Below are 18,850 nucleotides of genomic sequence, written 5' to 3'. Positions count from 1 at the left end.
GACGGCCAAATAAAATGGCCAAAATGTGAAACTGTGCACTTTTCCAGGAGTTTTTTTTAAAGTTGGCAGACAGTCAAAGTAAAGGATTATTGCCACCCTAATAAATCTAATCCTCTTCTATATTCTTTAAGCCCTTGCAAGTTGATAAATATCGTAAAAACTCTGCAAAAAAAAACTACAGTAGAAAATATAATATAATGTTCTATTGTATGTAAATATTACTTTTTTAATATCTTTAATGGCATCAAAAGTTGCAACTTACTTTTCACTACTATTTTACTTACATGAATAATGGCAGTGACGGAAGACAATTTCAGATATTAAATTCATTCCCTTGCCCCGTTGCTTTTTCTTCTCTGTCCCGCACTCTCCTCAAAACAATAATCCCAATTTGGAGGTGTAGTGGTTGCTATGGTGATGTGTGCAAACTGGATAATGGGACAACTGTTAACCTTTGACTGGTTAAAAGCCCCAAGCTGAGGGAGTAAGGGGGTAGAGCCTTGGCAGGACACACACACACACACACACACACACACACACACACACACACACACACACACACACACACACACACACACACACACACACACACACACACTGGGATGTTAGAGAGAAAGGAAATTCACACTCATTTCCTCTGTGTGGTTTCGGTACAAATCAACAACATCCTGTCCTTTTGTGAATCCTGCCTGCCCTCATGCTGGTTTGCGTTTCAGAGTAGGCGTTATAACCCCCCACCCTTCTCTTCTGTCCTCTCCTCTCCTCCCCCATCCTCCTTCTCCTCCTCCTCCTCATCTCCTCTGTGTTTTACACTATACCACAGAGGCTGTAGTCATACCTCACATTGTTGTAGAGGAAGGAAGGGCACGTCCTTGTTCTCAATAAATGGCTTTAGATAGAACAGAAACACAAGGGGAGAGGGTATTATTTAGCCTAATGGAGCTGAGGCGTGTGACCTCTAACATTTTGATTTCATTTCTGAAACTATACAGATTAAAATGAAAGATGAACCTGAAGCTATCATGATGTTGAGTTTATAAACAAATCTGGCAGCTACAGTACTTTGTGTTGAATTGTGGGGTCACATTTGGGTTGGGGGTTTTAAGAAATCAGGAAAAAATGAATCAATTCATTGCAAATTTAGCCCACTCACGTCTCTCTCTCTCTCTCCCTTAAATCAGTTATACAACATCACCATAATCACATCTCTTGTTCTATAGCCCCCCCCAGGCTTCACATAGTTTGTTGGAAAAACATGCGGGTTAAAATACAGATCAGGGGAGCCGATGACTCGACTCTTTATGTAAATCAGGCCTGACATTGCCCTTGTGACCAAAAAAAAAAACACCCCCTCCTCTCATATACACACACGCCTCATTCGCCATTTCTTCCCATTCATAAAAATCCGGGCATCGCGCCTGCGCAATGCTATTCGGAGTCCTCCCCATTCATAAAAATGTAACCTCCGCATTTCAGCCCTCCCGAGTCGTTCTGCCCTCCCATTCACAAAAAGAGAGAGAGAGAGAGAGAGAGAGAGAGAGAGAGAGAGAGAGAGAGAGAGAGGAGGAGGAGGAGGAGGGAAAAAAAAGCTGAGGCATCTGCGCAGTGCCGTCCCTTTCCTTTCCTCTACCCTCCCATTCATAAAAACTCGCTTCCCTCCCCCTCGGTTGCAACATCATATCCAAAGCTCTGCGTCCACAACCGCAGTCGCCTTTTATGCACCAGCGAGTGGAGAATAGCGCTGGAGAGCCTTTCGCCGACGCTGTTCACGTTATTTTCAACGTTTTGGACTTTACCTGACATTTGTGGAGCTACTCACTCTCTCAAGACTGGACTTAACCTGCGAGGAAAACGTCGTGCGCAACGAAGAGATGAGAATTGTATCCTGAAACCACAGTAAGTAACCCCCCCACCCCCCGACACACACACACACACTCTAATATTTGTGCCCAGCGAATGTGTGAAACAACTGTTCAGTCCCTGTGCTGCACAAACTTCAGTGTTTCGTCTCAGTAGACCTCCTGTAAACTGTTATTTTGCAACAAGCTGTTTCCCCGAGCGGTGTTTGCGCTTTAAGTCAATATTTAACCACCGTTTCAGGACCGATCGTGCGGGTAAAAGCGCACGTAGGGAACAGAGTAGTTTTTCCGCGTTTTTCCACAGCAAATACCTTTCTTTAAAAAAAGAAAAAAAAAAACCATCTCTCTTTTTGTAGCTTTTTTAAAAGCTGCTGTCACGATGACAAACCTCGGTTCAAATCTCCAGTCTGCGTTCCCGTTGCAGCCTGTGTGGTTCGATTGCGTGTGTCCTTCTCGCTCTGCAGCGACACATCGAGTCAGGTGTTTTTCCTCATTAATCTTTTTTTTTTTTTTTTTTTATCATCTCAACCCCATCCTGCAAAATATAAAATTTCTTAAAAATTACAGCAGCAACAAAACATCTTACATAGGTTTTTATTCTGAATGACAGCGTCCACGTTGACGCGTCAAACTCCGCACAAACTGTTACCGATTAAAACTACACCTCGCGTCTGTGTAGAATTTTCTTCCTTTACCGCCATTACTTCTATAAAGGTGATAAAAGTGGTGGGGAGACGGTCACAATGCCTATAAAAAACACGCAATTTGAGTATGCCGAGCGGCCGCCTCCGGTTTTTATGACTCAGTCCATTCACATATTGAAGGGAGGGACGCGCACACTCTTTGCACACACGCACTTGCACATGCATAGTTCCGGCTTGGAGCTCATAATGGTCTAGATTTGTCGATCACAAGCGCTTGTGTAGGTGCCTGCAATGTCGCAACAGGTTTCTCAACCAGGCTTTTACAAAACCGAGTGGGGAAGAGACAAACATGAGCCGACGGTCAGAAAATATAATCGAATAAAGACAGAATCTGTCATAAATTAAACTGTCTATAAGGAGATAAATGCCTGTAATTAACTACAATAGGACATGTTTCAAGAGTTTGGATATTTCAATTATGTTTTTTTTTTAATTTTAGTAGAAAATAACTCATTCATAGTGTGAAAACTTGGCATTTTGATAAACGGTCGGTGAAAATATCGGTATGAGTGCGCAGTTTGTCGTCATCAATCATTTGGTCTTTTTGTAAAGTAACTTGGGTCTGCCAACTGTCGAGCATTCATTGATGACACCGATGAAAACCGTTTTCATTCAGTCTCAACACCAAGTGGACGCATTGATTCATGCCTGCAACACCGAGTACAGACAGTAGCTCTCATTCACAAAAACCTGCACTTCATAAAATCAGCCGCATTCACAAATACTGAAATTAGTGCCGTTCAAGTCGACGTTTAAAGATTGAAGGAGAATTTAAAAAAAGGTAATCATGTGCCTAATATATTAAATTTAAGTGAATTTATAGATGTCTTATATGTTTATATACCACTGGTTGATTTTGTGACTGCTAAAGTTCAGTCTTTTGCAACTCTCATTACTTTGCTTTGTTTTTGCATCTTTGAGTCTTTTGCATTCAAGTCCTGCTCTCTGGTGCTCCCAGTTCTTTGGAAGGAAGGCAATGTGTGACCAAGCTCTATTGTTCTAATGTCAAAGTTAGAATGGAGGAGGTTTATGCTGATTATCCTGCTGCTATTTAGTCTAAAAATGTAGATTATTTGGTCACTTTTCATATTACAGAAAAGATTGTCATTGGAAAAAATATACATTTTTTGATGAAATGCTGTAATGCTTTGGTTTTATGCATTTATTAATGATTATTGGATGTTTTAAACTATGCATAACACATTTATTGTACATCTTATCAGTGGTGTGTGTTTGAAATTAGCCTTCATTCTCTTATAATCATTAAATGCTTGTTCCAGTGAGGGAGAAACCTCTTAGGTAAATCAGTTGAATAACCCACAAAAAAATAAAAAAAAATAAACCGTCAGTTTTGATCATTGACTTGTCTAGTCTAGTTAAAATAGAGGAAATTTTAACCAAACTATTTAATATAAATCACTTGTTTGTCATCTTTTGTGAGTTTGTTGCTTGTGTGATTTTGTTCAGGATAAAACTATTAAAATGTTTTCTTTTTCGATTACTGAAGCCCTTTTTAAAATATATTCTGCTTGGTTTGTGGTTAAAAATAAGACCTATAGAATGAATGGTTGGATCAAGAAAGTGCAACGGCTTAACAGCAAAGGCAGCCAGCCATAACTGTCTCTTCTTGTATCTGTCTTTGCAGTATTGCTAAATGCTGCTTTAGAGTGAAGACGTGCAAGGCACCGGCCTACACATGGAGTCCAGGGTTCCCCACCATATCCCCGGAGTGTCCTCCTCCCTCATATCACAGCCCCTGCTGGACAGTCGAGTGCCCTACGGCCGTCTTCAGCACCCGCTCACCATTTACCCTATCGACCAGATAAAGTCTTCACATGTGGAGAACGACTACATCGACAGCCCCGCGGTTGTGTCTCAGCAGCCCCCGAGCCAGAAGTCTATGAATCGAAGAATCACCTGGCTAGGTCAGAATCAGGAAGCCTTTCTTGGGGCAAATCACAACCATCATCACAATCACCAACACCAGCCCCACCAGCAGGGCCGGTGCGAGTCTCACCCTCACCAAGACACCACTACCCACCCTTGGATTTCCTTCAGCGGTAGACCCAGCTCGATCAGCAGCAGCAGTAGTACCTCATCTGATCAGAGGCTGCTGGACCACGCTGCGCCCACCCCAACTGTGGACCACCACCCAAACTTGCACCCTCACCAGGGCCCTGTCAACACCGTCACAACCCGAACTCCGGGCTGCTTCTCTTCCTCTGAATCCAAGGTCCTCACCTCTTCTTCCTCTGCTTCCACCTGCTCCACCTCCTCTAAATCGCTAGACCTCAAGTCTGGAAAGTTGCCTGCAGGAGGCCTGTGCACCGCTGGAGGTCAGCAAGGATTGGTGCTGATCCCTTCCTCCCCCGCCGAGAAGAAGCACCTCCTTCTCTGCGAGCACTGCGGGAAGTGCCGATGCACAGAGTGTACACTCCCCCGAACCCTACCCTCTTGTTGGGTCTGCAACCAGGAGTGCCTGTGCTCTGCTCAGAGCCTGGTGGATACAGCCACCTGCATGTGCCTGGTCAAAGGGATCTTCTACCACTGCACCGAGGACGAGGATGACGAGGGCTCCTGCGCCGACAAGCCGTGCTCATGCTCGCAAGCCAACTGCTGTGCACGCTGGTCCTTCATGGCCGCCCTTTCTGTTGTCCTGCCTTGCCTGGTCTGCTACCTACCAGCCACGGGTCTGGCCAAACTGGGACAGAAGTGTTATGACAATGTTAGCAGGCCTGGCTGTCGCTGCAAGAACTCACAGGGCAGCATAAGTGCTCCGGTGTGTAAAAACGGAGGCGTGGAAGCAAAATCTGGGACACTAGAGAAACAGCAGCAAGGGTCATGATACTGGACCAAACTGGTTGGCAGTGACCTTGCTAAAAAACTGGACAGGACCACACCGTACTTGCTCGCTCTCTATGGATAGGACAATCCAACACCAACCCATTAAACTATCCCATTAATCTGCTGGAAGATGACTTATGTAAAACAAAGGTACTTAAATGGCTTATTGACTAATGTTTGATAGGGTGGATGATCAAAAAGGGCCTTATCTGAGAGAGTTGGCTGGTAAGAATGGCTGACAGGCCCTGAGATGTTTTTTTCTTTCTTTCTTTTTTGTAAGAGTGACAAGGTGAAAAGAAAGCAAATTGTGGAACTGGTTGTATTTTGTGAAGATGGCTGATGGCACAAAGTCATTGTACCTCTCTGCTGCTCAATATTCCTCACCTAATTTTGTAACGCAAACTAACCAGAATCTGGTGGACGATCGTCAGATCACATGAAAATCAATGATTGAGATAAATATCGCCCCCCCCCCCACCCCCACCCCCCATCCCCACTCTCCCCCAATCCCCAAAAGCACAGCCCAGTATCAAACATGAAAACTAGAGATTTTCTATTCTGTGTCTTCATAATAGACCAGTGAAAGAGTAAAACCACCACTAAGTCACTCACTCTCTCCACCATTATGATGATCACCATATTTGAGCGTCGCCATTTTCCTCTTATACCTTAAAGTTGCTAGCTTGGTATTGCTAACATTTTATCTCCACGTTTTTATCTCCATGGAGGAGCTGTAAAAACATTTTTAGCCTTCAAAATGATAGTAATTTCCCATAGCTCTCACTCTGTATTGTGCGTGAGCAGTTGTGCTGCAAGTGAGAGATAATCACTTTACAGTGTTTTTTCTATTTTTTGGTGGCAAAGCCTACACATTGGATAACATTTGATTGCAGTTCACCAATCACCTCAGACGTAATGCATGTCATGACCTGCATGCTCTAGTCTAATGGTTACCCACCGTGCTGGAAGTTGATTTGTAGTAGGAAAATTTGTTTTAACAAAAGACAAAAAAATAAAAAATAAAAAAAATCACAAAAATTTACAGTACACCCAACCTTCTCAGGGACTGTTACAGTAATCCTCTTGAACTTGGCCTACCGTGTGTTAATTTCTGAATTGTCTAGGAGCCTGTTGTACTTCCTCTTTGCACAGAAATGCAAAGAAACATTTAGGGGCAAAAAGGCAATAATGAATATTTAAAACAAGTAAGCTAAGACAGAGAAAGAAACTGGCCAGAAAAATAATATTTCCAGGAGGAAAGGGGATGCAAGTGATAGAGAGTGAAGAGGAGGAGAGAAGGCATCGCAAAGTTGTTGTTGTGTTCGTATCCAGTCAGCCTTTGTCGAAATCAAACCTGCCACTTGCACAACCTTTTTAGGAAGACGCAAACCCCTTAAAGGATGTACTAAAGCACAGTATTAACCACCTCAGCTATCTCACATTACATTGACGTGCACTACATTTAGTCCGCACACCCCAGCCCCCCTACACACACACACACACACACACGAACACACACATGTGTCTTTATTGAATTCAAATCATCATGCTGCATAGCTGTGTAAGTCAGATAGTCTCTCTTTTATCCTTAAAGTCTATTTTTGTGGTTTGCATGACGTTCTTAGGACTTTGCCAAAGGAAGCTGTTATACAGTAGCATGTTTTTCGCAGTCTGAGTGATCACAGTTGTTTATGCACTCTTGCCAAATGAAGTTGACGGCAGTTGGTCGTTAAAAGGCGTGCTGCTCTTTAATACAGATGGCCGTTTCCGTTTGGCAATAAAGGCATGCTGTCTTTGTTGCTCCATCTCACACAGGACACACACACACACACACACACCCACACGCACATTCACAGACCTCTCTTTCATTTTGGACCCTTAACTTCTACATTAGGGTGCCTAACTTTGTTCATACTTGTATTTGTCTTGTTGCACAAAGCTGATATCACACAGTAAAAATAGGAAAGAAAATAACACATGGTCCTTAGTCTTGAATGTATGAGGCAATATTTTCAAAACCTAGCAATTCAGTCCGAGAGAAAGGTGCCAAAACTGAGAATGATTGTGTGACCGGGCAAGTGGCTCGGTAAGTGTAGATGGGCGGCAAAAATCACAAATGTTTTGACAATATATTTAGTAATAGAGCTATGCAGGTGAAATGTTATTTGCTGTAAATAGTTTCACAACATTTGTGTTCTTTAGAAGAGACTTTTAAATGTCCTTGAAAGATTGCATGGTACATTATAACTACAATTCAGTACAAAATATATAGAGAATATATTAGATATATATTTTGAGGGTAAGAATAAGATGTTTTCGAGGTTGTGAGTAAAGGGAGAGGATCATGGTGAGAAGAAGGTTCTGGAAGGGGTAACAAAAATGACAGGTCTTTCTATCACTAGCACTTGATTTACATTAAGAATAAATAAATAAAGTGTGCCCGGCAATAAAGTGGAAGAAAAAAAAAAAAACTCCTGCTGTTTATGCTATCCATGGCTCATTAGCAGTCGAGAGGCTAAGCTAATTCCCTGGTTCCTCTCAGAGTCCTAAAGACTGTGGTCTCATTGAATCCACACAGGGAACACAATCTGCCCCTATCAACCAATTTCCTGCTGTTACTGCTCTCTCTCTCTCTCCCTCTCTCTCTCTCTCTCTCTCTCTCTCGCTCTCTCTCTCCGTTTTTTTTCCCTTTTGGTTTTCTTCCTTCCTCTCTTCCCTCCTTCCTGCCAGAGAAATTGTCCAACAAACACCCCTGGCTTTTCTTGATTGACAAACACAGCTGCTGTGCATAAACTTGTCATACCACAGAGACTGGGGGAGGGAGGGTGAGGGCTGGGGGTGGGGGGGGGGGGGGGGGGGGGGGGGGGGGGGGGGGGGGGGGTTAGACGTCGGCCTCTCTTTCTTGCCCTCTCTCGTCATTTTCCTCCCCTTCTTGGTGATGTTTTTCTCTGGAGTTGCATTCTGTGCTATCTTTTTCACCAGTGGCACCAGTGGACCTCTTCTTTAAACAGTTGTTGCCTTTCCTTTCTTCTTTTTTCCTCTCTCAACTCTGTCACTGCTAAAGTAATGCCATTTACTTCATGTTAGCTTTATATGATCACACGTGCTCACTAGCCTGTTGAAGGTGTGGAGTAATCACCAACAATGACAACCCAAATATTCAAAAGTTTTTTTTTTTGTTGTTGTTTTTGATACAATGCTGTGATTTCTACACACTCTGTGTATGTCCCTGTATCACTCAATTGCAGGCACAGATGTTGTTGTTTTTTCTTTTCATCCCAAGCAAGAGGAAAAGTCTCATACAGTTGGGTTGATGCTACTCCATTCCTTTACACCTTTGCAATGTCAATGTTGGGGATTAAGAAACGAGATCTGTGCGTTTGTTTTGTTTAGATATAACAAAAAAGAAAAAAAAATCTCATATAAAAGGTTCCCTTTATAGATATATTTATTTTGAAGTTCTATTTTATATAGTATTTATTTAGATGCCAACTTTTTGTTTGTGAAGAAAGCTTATGTCGAAATGGAATGTACATTGACAATGGAAATATATATTGTTAAATATACATGGCTGTTGTGTCGTTACTTTTGCGAGATGTTTTCAAGCCAGTAACACACACTGACAGTACTTCATACACAGAACAAACACTTTCATGCTTTCAGAAGCGGTAAGTTAAACATTAAGCCAGCAACTCACTTGTAATTTAAGTCTGTGTTACTTATGATTAATAGTTCCTTCTATAGTTTAGAAGACCAGTAATATCAGAACACAATCCATTTCTGGACAGAAAGTAAGTCTTCATCCATGTTCAACTTCTTAGTAGCCACTCAAATGCTTCTTATGAGTATATTTCTAACTATTTATCATACTGTTGTAGAACATTTACACATTTTAGTTGCTTCACATCAACACTTTAAATTCCTGAGGTCCCCCCTTCCTGCGCGTGAATAAGCTGCTCTCTATAAATCACTGACGGGGCGGTGAAGGCCAAATAAAGCCGTGTGAGCTTAAACAGAATAGAAAACATTACATAAGAGAGAGGAAATAATCCACAGGCTTCCTCTGGACGGCATAACACGAGAAACAAACTAATCAAACAGTCGCTTTATATCAGGGCTCACACTTGACGGTCGTCTTGCTTGTGTATTTGTGTTTGTGTGTGTGTGTGTGTGTGTGTGTGTGTGTGTGTGTGTGTGTGTGTGTGTGTGTGTGTGTGTGTGTGTGTGTGTGTGTGTGTGTGTGTGGCTTGCAGGTTAAACCGACTTCCCTTGACTTTATAGGGGTGGTCTGTTATGATCTGCATGTGCAACATTCCTTTCTCTGTAAAGCACCACCTTATGAAGCCGAAGCACACACAAAAACTTGCACTGTCGTCACCCACAACCCCCCAGCCCACCTGTGCTGCTGTTACCCTGAGGCGTCGTTCCTCCTTTGGTGCAACCACCCACCCACCACCCCCAATACAATCTCCTACTATTCCCCTGTATACGTTTGTTTCCTGGGTGTTTACCTGAGTGCACCCAGGATAGGAGGAAGAGAAGAGAAGAGAAGAGAAGAGAGAAGAGAAGAGAAGAGAAGAGAAGAGAAGAGAAGAGAAGAGAAGAGAAGAGAAGAGAAGAGAAGAGAAGAGAAGAGAAGAGAAGAGAAGAGAAGAGAAGAGCTTGCCCGGCCTTCCAGCATCACATAAAGAGTGTGTTTCCGCTGCAAAAGCCCTGTAGGCGCTGCGGTGTCTGCTCCAACAGGTGAGATCAGAGACCAAGCTGCCTGTTTACCTGCCGGTCTGTCAGCACCCACCTGGGATGGCACACACACACACACACACACACACATACACACACACACACACACACACACACACACACACACACACACACACACACACACACACACACACACACACACACACACACACACACACACACACACACACACATGCACACCTGCATTTGACTTCCTCCACACCTACATTGTCATCTCCACCCCACTGGGCCGCATACATATCATCAACACAGGAAGTTTCAGCATGGGCAGGTGGAAAAGAAACCATTTATTATAAGCTAGCATTACAGCAGCCTGGATTCACTGAGTCCCGGGTCAGAAGCTGTGTATACAAATAACAGTGTGCTGTAGGTTTGGCCTGCTGTGTGAAGAGGTTGGGTTTTGCTACTGGGGACAATACAAGTGTACCAGCCGGGAAAAACAACCCCATATCCATAATCTATTTTACATATTTTGTATGTTACATAATATATGCTTATTCATTTATTTATGTTTATTTGCTAAACAGTATGTAGAAGTTACTGTGGCAGGTCATACTACACAAGTTAGTGCTCTGTTTCATGCAGGTTTATTGTGCTAGTGTTGAGAATAAGGTCGTCACACCCAGTGCACACACACAAACACAAGCATACACACACACAGACGCGCACACACATTGAACTAAACTAACCCCAAAGCATTTTTTCAAATCCATGTTTGATAATGTTCCTGACTGGATTTTCGTCTCACCAAGGACAACAAGTACCCATAATGTGGGTAAAACATTAAAATCCCCCACAACAATAGTAAATGCATGTCAATATACACAGAAACACACACATTAGTTATATTTTACAGATACAGATGTTTACAAATCCAACTTTTACAGGGTAATAGCAATGTCTAAAGTCAGAACTGGATACTAACTCACAGTGGGGGGGTCATTTCATATTATAAAAGTGTGTCAGTGGCCCTCAGGCAGCTTGTTCCATTCAAAGCACATGTGACATGGTGAGCAGGGCGGGTTGGACCATCACTGTGTTTGACAGAAGTTGCGTTGCAATAACATAACAAAAGGGATCATCAGGTGCAACATTCAAGCGACATAATCTCACTCGGCCCATCCCACATTTGTCTGCTTATCTGCAGTGTTTTACAAATGACAAAGCTCCAACTGCTAAGTCACCATATCAGCATAGCCAGATGTGACCCGAGATACCTTTTAAAGAGGCAAGCCACCATTTTTTCAGCATGAATCTGCATTTAGGTAACATATGTTAGACTAATGCTCTGAGGCCAAGGGGGAAAACCACATGCCAGTTTCCTGCAGTGAATGATGTTTCCCCTCAGCTGGTCTCTGAATCTCTTTGAGATTTTCAAGAAGCTCACTGTAATTTTGACTCTCCTGCACTTATGTGCTTCAAGTTAGCTCAAGTAAATCCCCCACAGTTTGCTGTTTAGATGACATATTGCAAAAGCCATTCTCACATCTGGTGTAGCGCTCAAGCAAACCCCCTCGCACCCCTCACAACCCCTAGATACACACTCAGACACACATTTTCCTCCTTTTTTCCTCTTACTCCCATCTCTCTCTCTCTGTTACAAAATAACTCTATAAATGGAGACAGAAAGTTTGACTAAGTACGTTAAAGCTGTCTTTGATAGAGTTAAGCAGTAGATATACAAAGAAAACCCAGCCATGTGATGTATTTTAGTTTCCATAAAATTGTTCCTAAAGACATCAAAATGACTCAAACCAATAGGCATGTTTTTTTTTTCTTTTTATGCTGACAAGTGTTTCATTATGAAAATGCTTGCTGTGTATGTATAAGACAGCTCTGCAAAAAAAAAGATGAAAGTCCGATTTTTAGCATTTATTTACTAACTTTGACAACCTGTACAATATGACACAGATTCCTGTTTCTATTGCCTCATGAGCAGTCACGTCACTCCGTTGATTGGTATCATCTCCAGGTTGCAGCAGCAGAGACCATTTGGAAACAGTTTACCTGTTTAAATCACTTCTATGATACAGTGGGCTTGTTCTCAAACCATGACTTTATCTATCAAAATGTCTTACCAATCCATAGAGAATTATCCTCAAACCAAAGAAAAATGGGAATTACTCAATACTAACGTTTTTGCCTGCCAGGCAAATAGTAGAAATTGTATACATCTATGCAAAAGGTTCGGGTTTCTCATTCTCCAGCTCAATGTTGTTAAAGCAATGGCAATGGAAGCAAAATGTCACATCTTAAGAGCAAAAGGAGAAAGCAATATAAAACATGGTAACAATATCTGTTTTCAAATGATGCAAGCAATATAAGAGAGATAAAGGAGTCGCTCTGTATGGAATAAGTAGAGGCAATAGTTGTCTTATGAGCAAAAATCATCACAATTTTAGATATGAGATATCAAAACCAACCCGTATTTCAAGTGCATGCTGTTCCTGGTTTTACAATCAACACCATAAAGACAATAACACCATGGTTGATATCTTGAACCACACTATATTAACTATGGCAAAGTTCCATACACATTACATCACAGGAAGCCTGCAGATCCCTGATTTCCCAAAACATTACAGTGAAGCCAAACACCAACAAAAACCCACTTTCAGGCACACAGAAGCTGGATCCTTTAAATTAAACACAATGAGCAGCTTCTCAGAACTGCTCTCCAGTATTATTGTCATGTTTTTTTCCCCTCAACTAATGACGACGAAATTAAGTATCATTAATTCAGTAAATATATACTGTCAACTTTGTTCAGTTTGACAGTTTGATAAGTGTACCAATGTCCCTTTCCTTATCTTGGAGATGTTTATTGATGTACATGGACTGTCAATGATTTTCACAGTAGGCTGAAGAGATATCTGTACAAATAGTCTCTCTCCTGGAATCACATGAATACCATTTGTGTGGCAGCATAGATAGATAAAAACAAATAGAATTTATTTTTTCTCCCCAGATTTCGTTACTCAACACTGATTAAGACTAAAAGAAAAAGGCTTAAAATGTTGTGCTCTGTTTTCTGTTGGATCCATTGAAATTTTTTTATAAAAATATTCAGAAAACGATATATTCACATTACATATAATATTTAGGCCACGAGCTTCTCATCTTGATTTTCTCATCAACTTTAAATCAGTTGCATATTTACACATTTTACTTTTAGAAGTAACTTAGGGAAGTGTTTCCTCCTGTTTACACATGGGACCCCATGCAGGTCTGCAGGAATGCACGCTCACAGAAACGAGGGCAGAATTGGCGAGTGCAATTCTTTTAGGAAAAGGAACCCCTGACATTAAGACTGCAAAATTATATTGCCAACCGACACACACACACACAAACGCACTCTGACAAACACACAGGATCCCCCCCCCCCCCCCCCTCTCCATTCCCCTTCTCTCTTTCCCCTGTGGAATTCAAAAGTAAAATGAACCTAAGTGTGACAGGACGGCTTCAGCTGCAGGAAAAACACACATTTCAACACTCAGGAAGTGGCAGGGATAGCTAGAGGAGAGGAGTGGGACAGAGGGAGGAGGAGAACAGGGAGTAAAGGAGGAGTGGTTGTTCAAGCTTGTCTGACTTAATGTCCATCTGTCCGAGAATCGGCAATGAAAGCTTCAGTATGCTTGAGCTAGAGTGGTAAATATTAAATTAAAGACATCCTAAAGGTTTTGGGAAAGTGGCCAGGCTTGACAGCAACTGTCAAACATCCAAATAGTTTTCAGTTTCTTTCCAAAATATTTCCCAATTCACAATTTAAGTAATCCTCGAAGCCCAAAGAGGCAAAAGAGGGGGGAAAAAAAGACAGAAGGACGAGGAGAAAAGAGAGATTAGCCACGATTTTTCGTGCCGCAGTTGCCTGCCTACCAGCAAGTCAAGCAGACAGTCAGCCTGTCCACCATGAAGCCAGTCACCCAGCCAACAAACAAGCCAACCGGTCCATTTCATTCAGCGGGGCCACTGGCACGGGACCAAGTATCGCCACTGAACAAAGAGCCACTGTCTTGCATCACTTCCCCTCAGAGAGGCCAACCAGGCCGCAGCCTCTTATCACCAGGCACTGCCAGTCTGAAGCACACCAAGGCCTCCATCGCACCGGCCTATTTACTGCTTTCTGTTACAGCTCTCTCCCATTATACCACCATTATGCTAACCCTGTACCCAGGGGGAGGGTTGGATTTCAGCTTTCAAGAGTGTCAACGAAAGGGGCAACACATAAAAAGAAAAGCAAATCAAACTGCATCTTTCACTGAATTCAGCGTGGCTTCCAAACATTAAGGGGGGATCTTTCCCACTCACGTTTTGCTTTTCTAAAAGTGTACATTTTGTAAAAAAAACAAACAAACAAACAAAGAAAATAACATTGAATTGTGCTTTTGCTCTTGCACAACAATTCAGCTGTGCAGAAGTCAGTCCTCTTTTTTTTTTTTTTCAGTGAGTCTGGCTTCAAGCCGGCTGCTTTAGTTGCTGGATTTGTAGAACTCGGAAAACTATTTTCAAGCATTTGAAGTGTAGATTGTGGTAAACTAAATGGTTTTCTGCTTTTTTCTGTTCCCTTCTAGTTGGTTCTACTGTGACCCCATTATTTTCCTATTGCAGAAGTTAAGGAGTGAAAGTCTGGAATCTTAATGGGCAGCTTTGCTCCTCTGTCTTGATAAGTATTCTGCCGGTGTAGTTTGATACTTCCCTCCATTCCACAACCTGTGTGTGTGTGTGTGTGTGTGTGTGTGTGTGTGTGTGTGTGTGTGTGTGTGTGTGTGTGTGTGTGTGTGTGTGTGTGTGTGTGTGTGTGTCATGGTTGCGTGTCTGTTTTCAACAGTCCCTGTGGCTGCCTAAGGGGGGGTGGACATGTGTAAAGGAACAGTTGCATTCCTTTCAGATCCTCCTCTCTAAAGGAAAACACACACACACACATGCACACACACACACACACACACACACACACACACACACACACACACACACACACACTGAAATCCATACAAACTAAGTCTACAAGAACACACAAACAGACTCCTTCTCCTCAGCTCTCTCTCTCTCTGTCTCTCTGTCTCTCTCTGTCTCTGTCTCTGTCTCTCTCTCTCTCACTCTCTCACTCTCTCTCTCTCTCTCTCTCTCTCTCTCTCTCTCTCTCTCTCTCGGAACAAGAGCGGAGCAAGATGGTCCCCCGAGGCGTCGGAGGGGCCAAAAAACTGAACCGACCAAACTTGGCTTCCGACCCCGGAGCAGCGACACGCCCTCTTGGCGGCGGCCTGCAGTGCATTCCTGGTGAGAGCACTGTCAAAGCCAAGCACTTCCTCTGGAGCAGGGCCAGCACCGCCACAATAACATTTCATACATTTATCTATTGGTTTGAGTCTCAAACACTCGTCGCTGACGCATTTAAAAAATAAGTATGTGTACATCCGCACACATGCAAAACAGTACGTCAAAACATTATTTTGATTCTTATCTTTGCTCTCGCTTTCTCTCTGCTCCACTGTCCAAGTTTCCCTATCAATGTTCTGTCTCTAATCCTGTTTTTATTCTCTTCTCTTCTCTGGCACACTGAGTTTTCCGTTGTATGATATACACCAGATAGCAAATACTTTGTTTTCATCCTGACCTCCACTTGTTATGGGCTACAGTTGATTAACTGATCTGATTGGGAGACTTTATCCGGGCAAAAGTTCAACACTTGACCATTTTTCTAACTGGGTGATATAAAGGCTATAGTGTTTTGTCCATAATTGGGCAATAAAACTTCAGTATTTTGATTGTTGTAAATAACACGTGATAATATAACTCTAACTCACTATTCTTTGCTGTTAAAACTACTCTAAGTTTGGCTAACTAGATCAAATCAGCTTTGGCTGAAATCTCAAACAGGACTTAATTTAAATCATGAAATGATTGTTTTAAGAATAACACCAACTGCAGACACAATAATATACAGTGTCATGTTGCACTGAGACCTTTGATAGTGAAGGATCCAGATTCCTGCTGCAGTAGGAGGACATCTCATATATAATCAATGTCAACTTACGTATTTCCTGTGGTGACCCCAGTAAAATGCAGAAACCCAATAGACGAGACAAGACTCAAGAAATCTCATATATTTGTTGCTTACATTGGCACTTTTGCATTCGCACTATCACATTTAACCAACTAAAATCACCCGTGCGTGCTTCATACCACTCCCAGCGAGGTTTTTCAAGGTTAACTTTGCTTCATTCACGTGTCTACTTGTCTATCTGTGTTCTAGTTCCTATTCTATTGGAACAAACACAAAAGCAGCCAAACACACAGAGACAGAGGGAGACTGTTATGTAACCGCTATGACTTCACAGGAAGTCAGTACCATTGTGTGTGTGAGTCTGTTTGTTCCCGAGGTCTGTGCAAATCATGAGTCTGTGAACCTGTGAGTGTGTGTTTCGCTGCAGATGTACACTTTGCATCTTGTGTAGGTATGTACTTCCTCATGAGTGTGTCTCCTGTGTCTTTGAGTTTGTCGTGTTTGTGGAGCCGGAGAGGTGAACAGCCCACTGCACTTCCAAATTACGAAGTGGCGAGCAGGGTCCTGCAACGTTTTACATCTATTGAAGTCAGGCATGTCAAACATAAGGTCTGCGCTCCAAATACGGCCCAACAGAGGATCCATACAGGCCTGCTGGATGACAGGAAAGTATTACAAAGAAAACATGTGAAGGAATTTTAAAAGTGGTGATGTTGCAGTAGCTATAGCTAATCTGCTGCTAAGTATCATTAGCATTTATGTGGTGGATTTTGTAAAAGCAGTCAAACTTTTTGTAGTGCTTTGCAGATTTCCCATTTGTATATATTCTTTGTTGTTTCGTGAAGTTTAGGATTGTTTGTTTATTTTTGTTTTCTTAGCATTTTTGCTGGGTTTATTTATAGCTTCTTTTTAGTTTCCTATAGGTTTTTGTCATTTTGGGTGTTGTTTGTATTTTGTGTTTTGTTTTTTGTTTCTGGTTTTTGTTATTGATTTTTGTACTTTCTTTGTTGTTTTTGGTTGTTTTCTTAATTTTGTCTAATATTGTGTGGGTGTTGTTTGCTTTGTATTTGTAGTTGTTGTTTTTCCCCCAAAATTTTTTCAAGATGTTTGCATTGTTTGTTTGTGTTTCATTCTGTGAAGGTTGGGAGAGAAAAAACTACCTAACAGCAGAATAATCACTTCTTTTGGTTAAGAAGGGTATGTCTGAGCAGGATACCAAAAGGTTAAATCTCTATTTTGTAGAACACATTACTCAGTTTTTCCTTCAAAATCCAAGCGTAAAGCCATGTCTAGCAAGAGCGATGGTGTGTTCATGAATAACTGGGAGTATAAAGCAGTTGGAAAAAAAACACCAGAATGTTTTCAAGAGCTCTCAGAAACAAGTGGTTTTGAAGAAAGATAGGAAATATACTTACTCCTAACACATAAGTTATTGTCTTCACTCCCTCTAACAGTAATGGCTTAAATGTTATTATATTGTTCATAGTTGTATGTGATGATGAGCTTGTTTCAGTTAGTGTATTGTTGAACAGTTCAAACGGTACAATTCTCCACTTCTTAAATGCAATATGAAGATGTAACATGGCTATCCAGAATTATAGCCTTTATTTATCTCACCTAAGAAAAAGACTATATCTGCTGCCTCTAAATGCCTTACAGCTGTAATTATTCATTATTGGCCTGCCAACAGGGTTCTTGGATATGCAAATCCCATGTGCAAGAGTTCAGAATCGGTGAGCATGTTTCATAAAGGTTTCTCTATTCATGTTTCATAAGGGTTTCTTTTATTACTTAATGGGTAAAAACTAGAAACTCACAATCTGCAACTGTGACCCTGTGTCCAGAGTCACACTTCAATCAATGTTTCATTGAGGTGGTAATAATCACAAGCATGAATTCATGCTCAAAATCAATTGGTAACATTTTTTTTTCCAAACACATTGGCAGACAACAGGCTCTATGGTTATGAAGGCCTTTTGTGTATTGTGAAAAAAATAAATGTTTTGACTGTTTGGTTTATGATATCTAACATTATTTGAGTCTGTGATTTAAACAAAGCTCTTTACATGTGTCAGGAAGGATGAGGAGTAGACCCTTTACTCTTGTGAAAGTTGACGCTTGTAAATTCCACCCGGTCAGATCTTCTCTTTGCAGTCCACCGCTAAGATCGCTGGTTCTTAAAAGGCTCTGTTTCCTTCCTGTTAACATACATCTGTTTAGATAAAATTATAAGAAACAGTGAAAATTACCATGGCAACTCCTCAAAAAAAGAAACCCCACACACACTCACACAAGACTCGCCACTTCTCACACTCGCTCAGCCTAACGTAAAGAGAAAACGAGTTCGAGCCATGTTTTCTTAGAGATGTGAGAGCTGTGTGTATGTATACTTGTGTGCATTTTTGCATGTGCATGTTTAGGACCTCAGGGTGGGGCATCTTGGCATATCTCACCATAGTGAGATGTTTCCTTTTGGCTCAGATAGCACTCTAGGGTTCCTGTTGGCTGACCTTTCCTCTCCTTGTGAAGTTCCTGTCATGCATTCTCAGTCTAAGGTAACGTATATAGGTGGAGCCAGTTTTTCTGTACAGTTAAAAAGAAAACATGAACATGACAGAGTTGGCCTTTTAAGACACATTTTTGAATACACATCAATCAGCACATTTAAAGTTCACTCA

The 18,850-nt window shown here is 41.8% G+C and overlaps 1 protein-coding gene across 1 annotated transcript; it reads left to right on the top strand.

Annotated features, from left to right (window-relative positions):
• Positions 1-1,669: 1,669 nt before the first annotated feature.
• spry4 (sprouty homolog 4) lies at positions 1,670-6,403 on the top strand. The gene is made up of 2 exons (XM_080482522.1): positions 1,670-1,896; positions 4,209-6,403. The coding sequence occupies exon 2, from the start codon at positions 4,260-4,262 to the stop codon at positions 5,406-5,408; it is 1,149 nt and encodes a 382-aa protein (XP_080338648.1). The 5' UTR covers positions 1,670-1,896; positions 4,209-4,259; the 3' UTR covers positions 5,409-6,403.
• Positions 6,404-18,850: the final 12,447 nt, after the last annotated feature.

This window comes from Lipophrys pholis (genome assembly GCF_963383615.2).
Source record: "Lipophrys pholis genome assembly, chromosome: 16".
Classification (NCBI taxonomy): Eukaryota; Metazoa; Chordata; class Actinopteri; order Blenniiformes; family Blenniidae; genus Lipophrys; species Lipophrys pholis.
The sequence above is the reverse complement of the archived record's forward strand: the minus strand, read 5'-3'. Positions and strand labels throughout refer to the sequence as shown.

Coding starts and splice junctions, on each gene's coding strand:
- spry4 (XM_080482522.1), top strand. CDS start 4,260: ATGGAGTCCAGGGTTCCCCACCATATCCCCGGAGTGTCCTCCTCCCTC.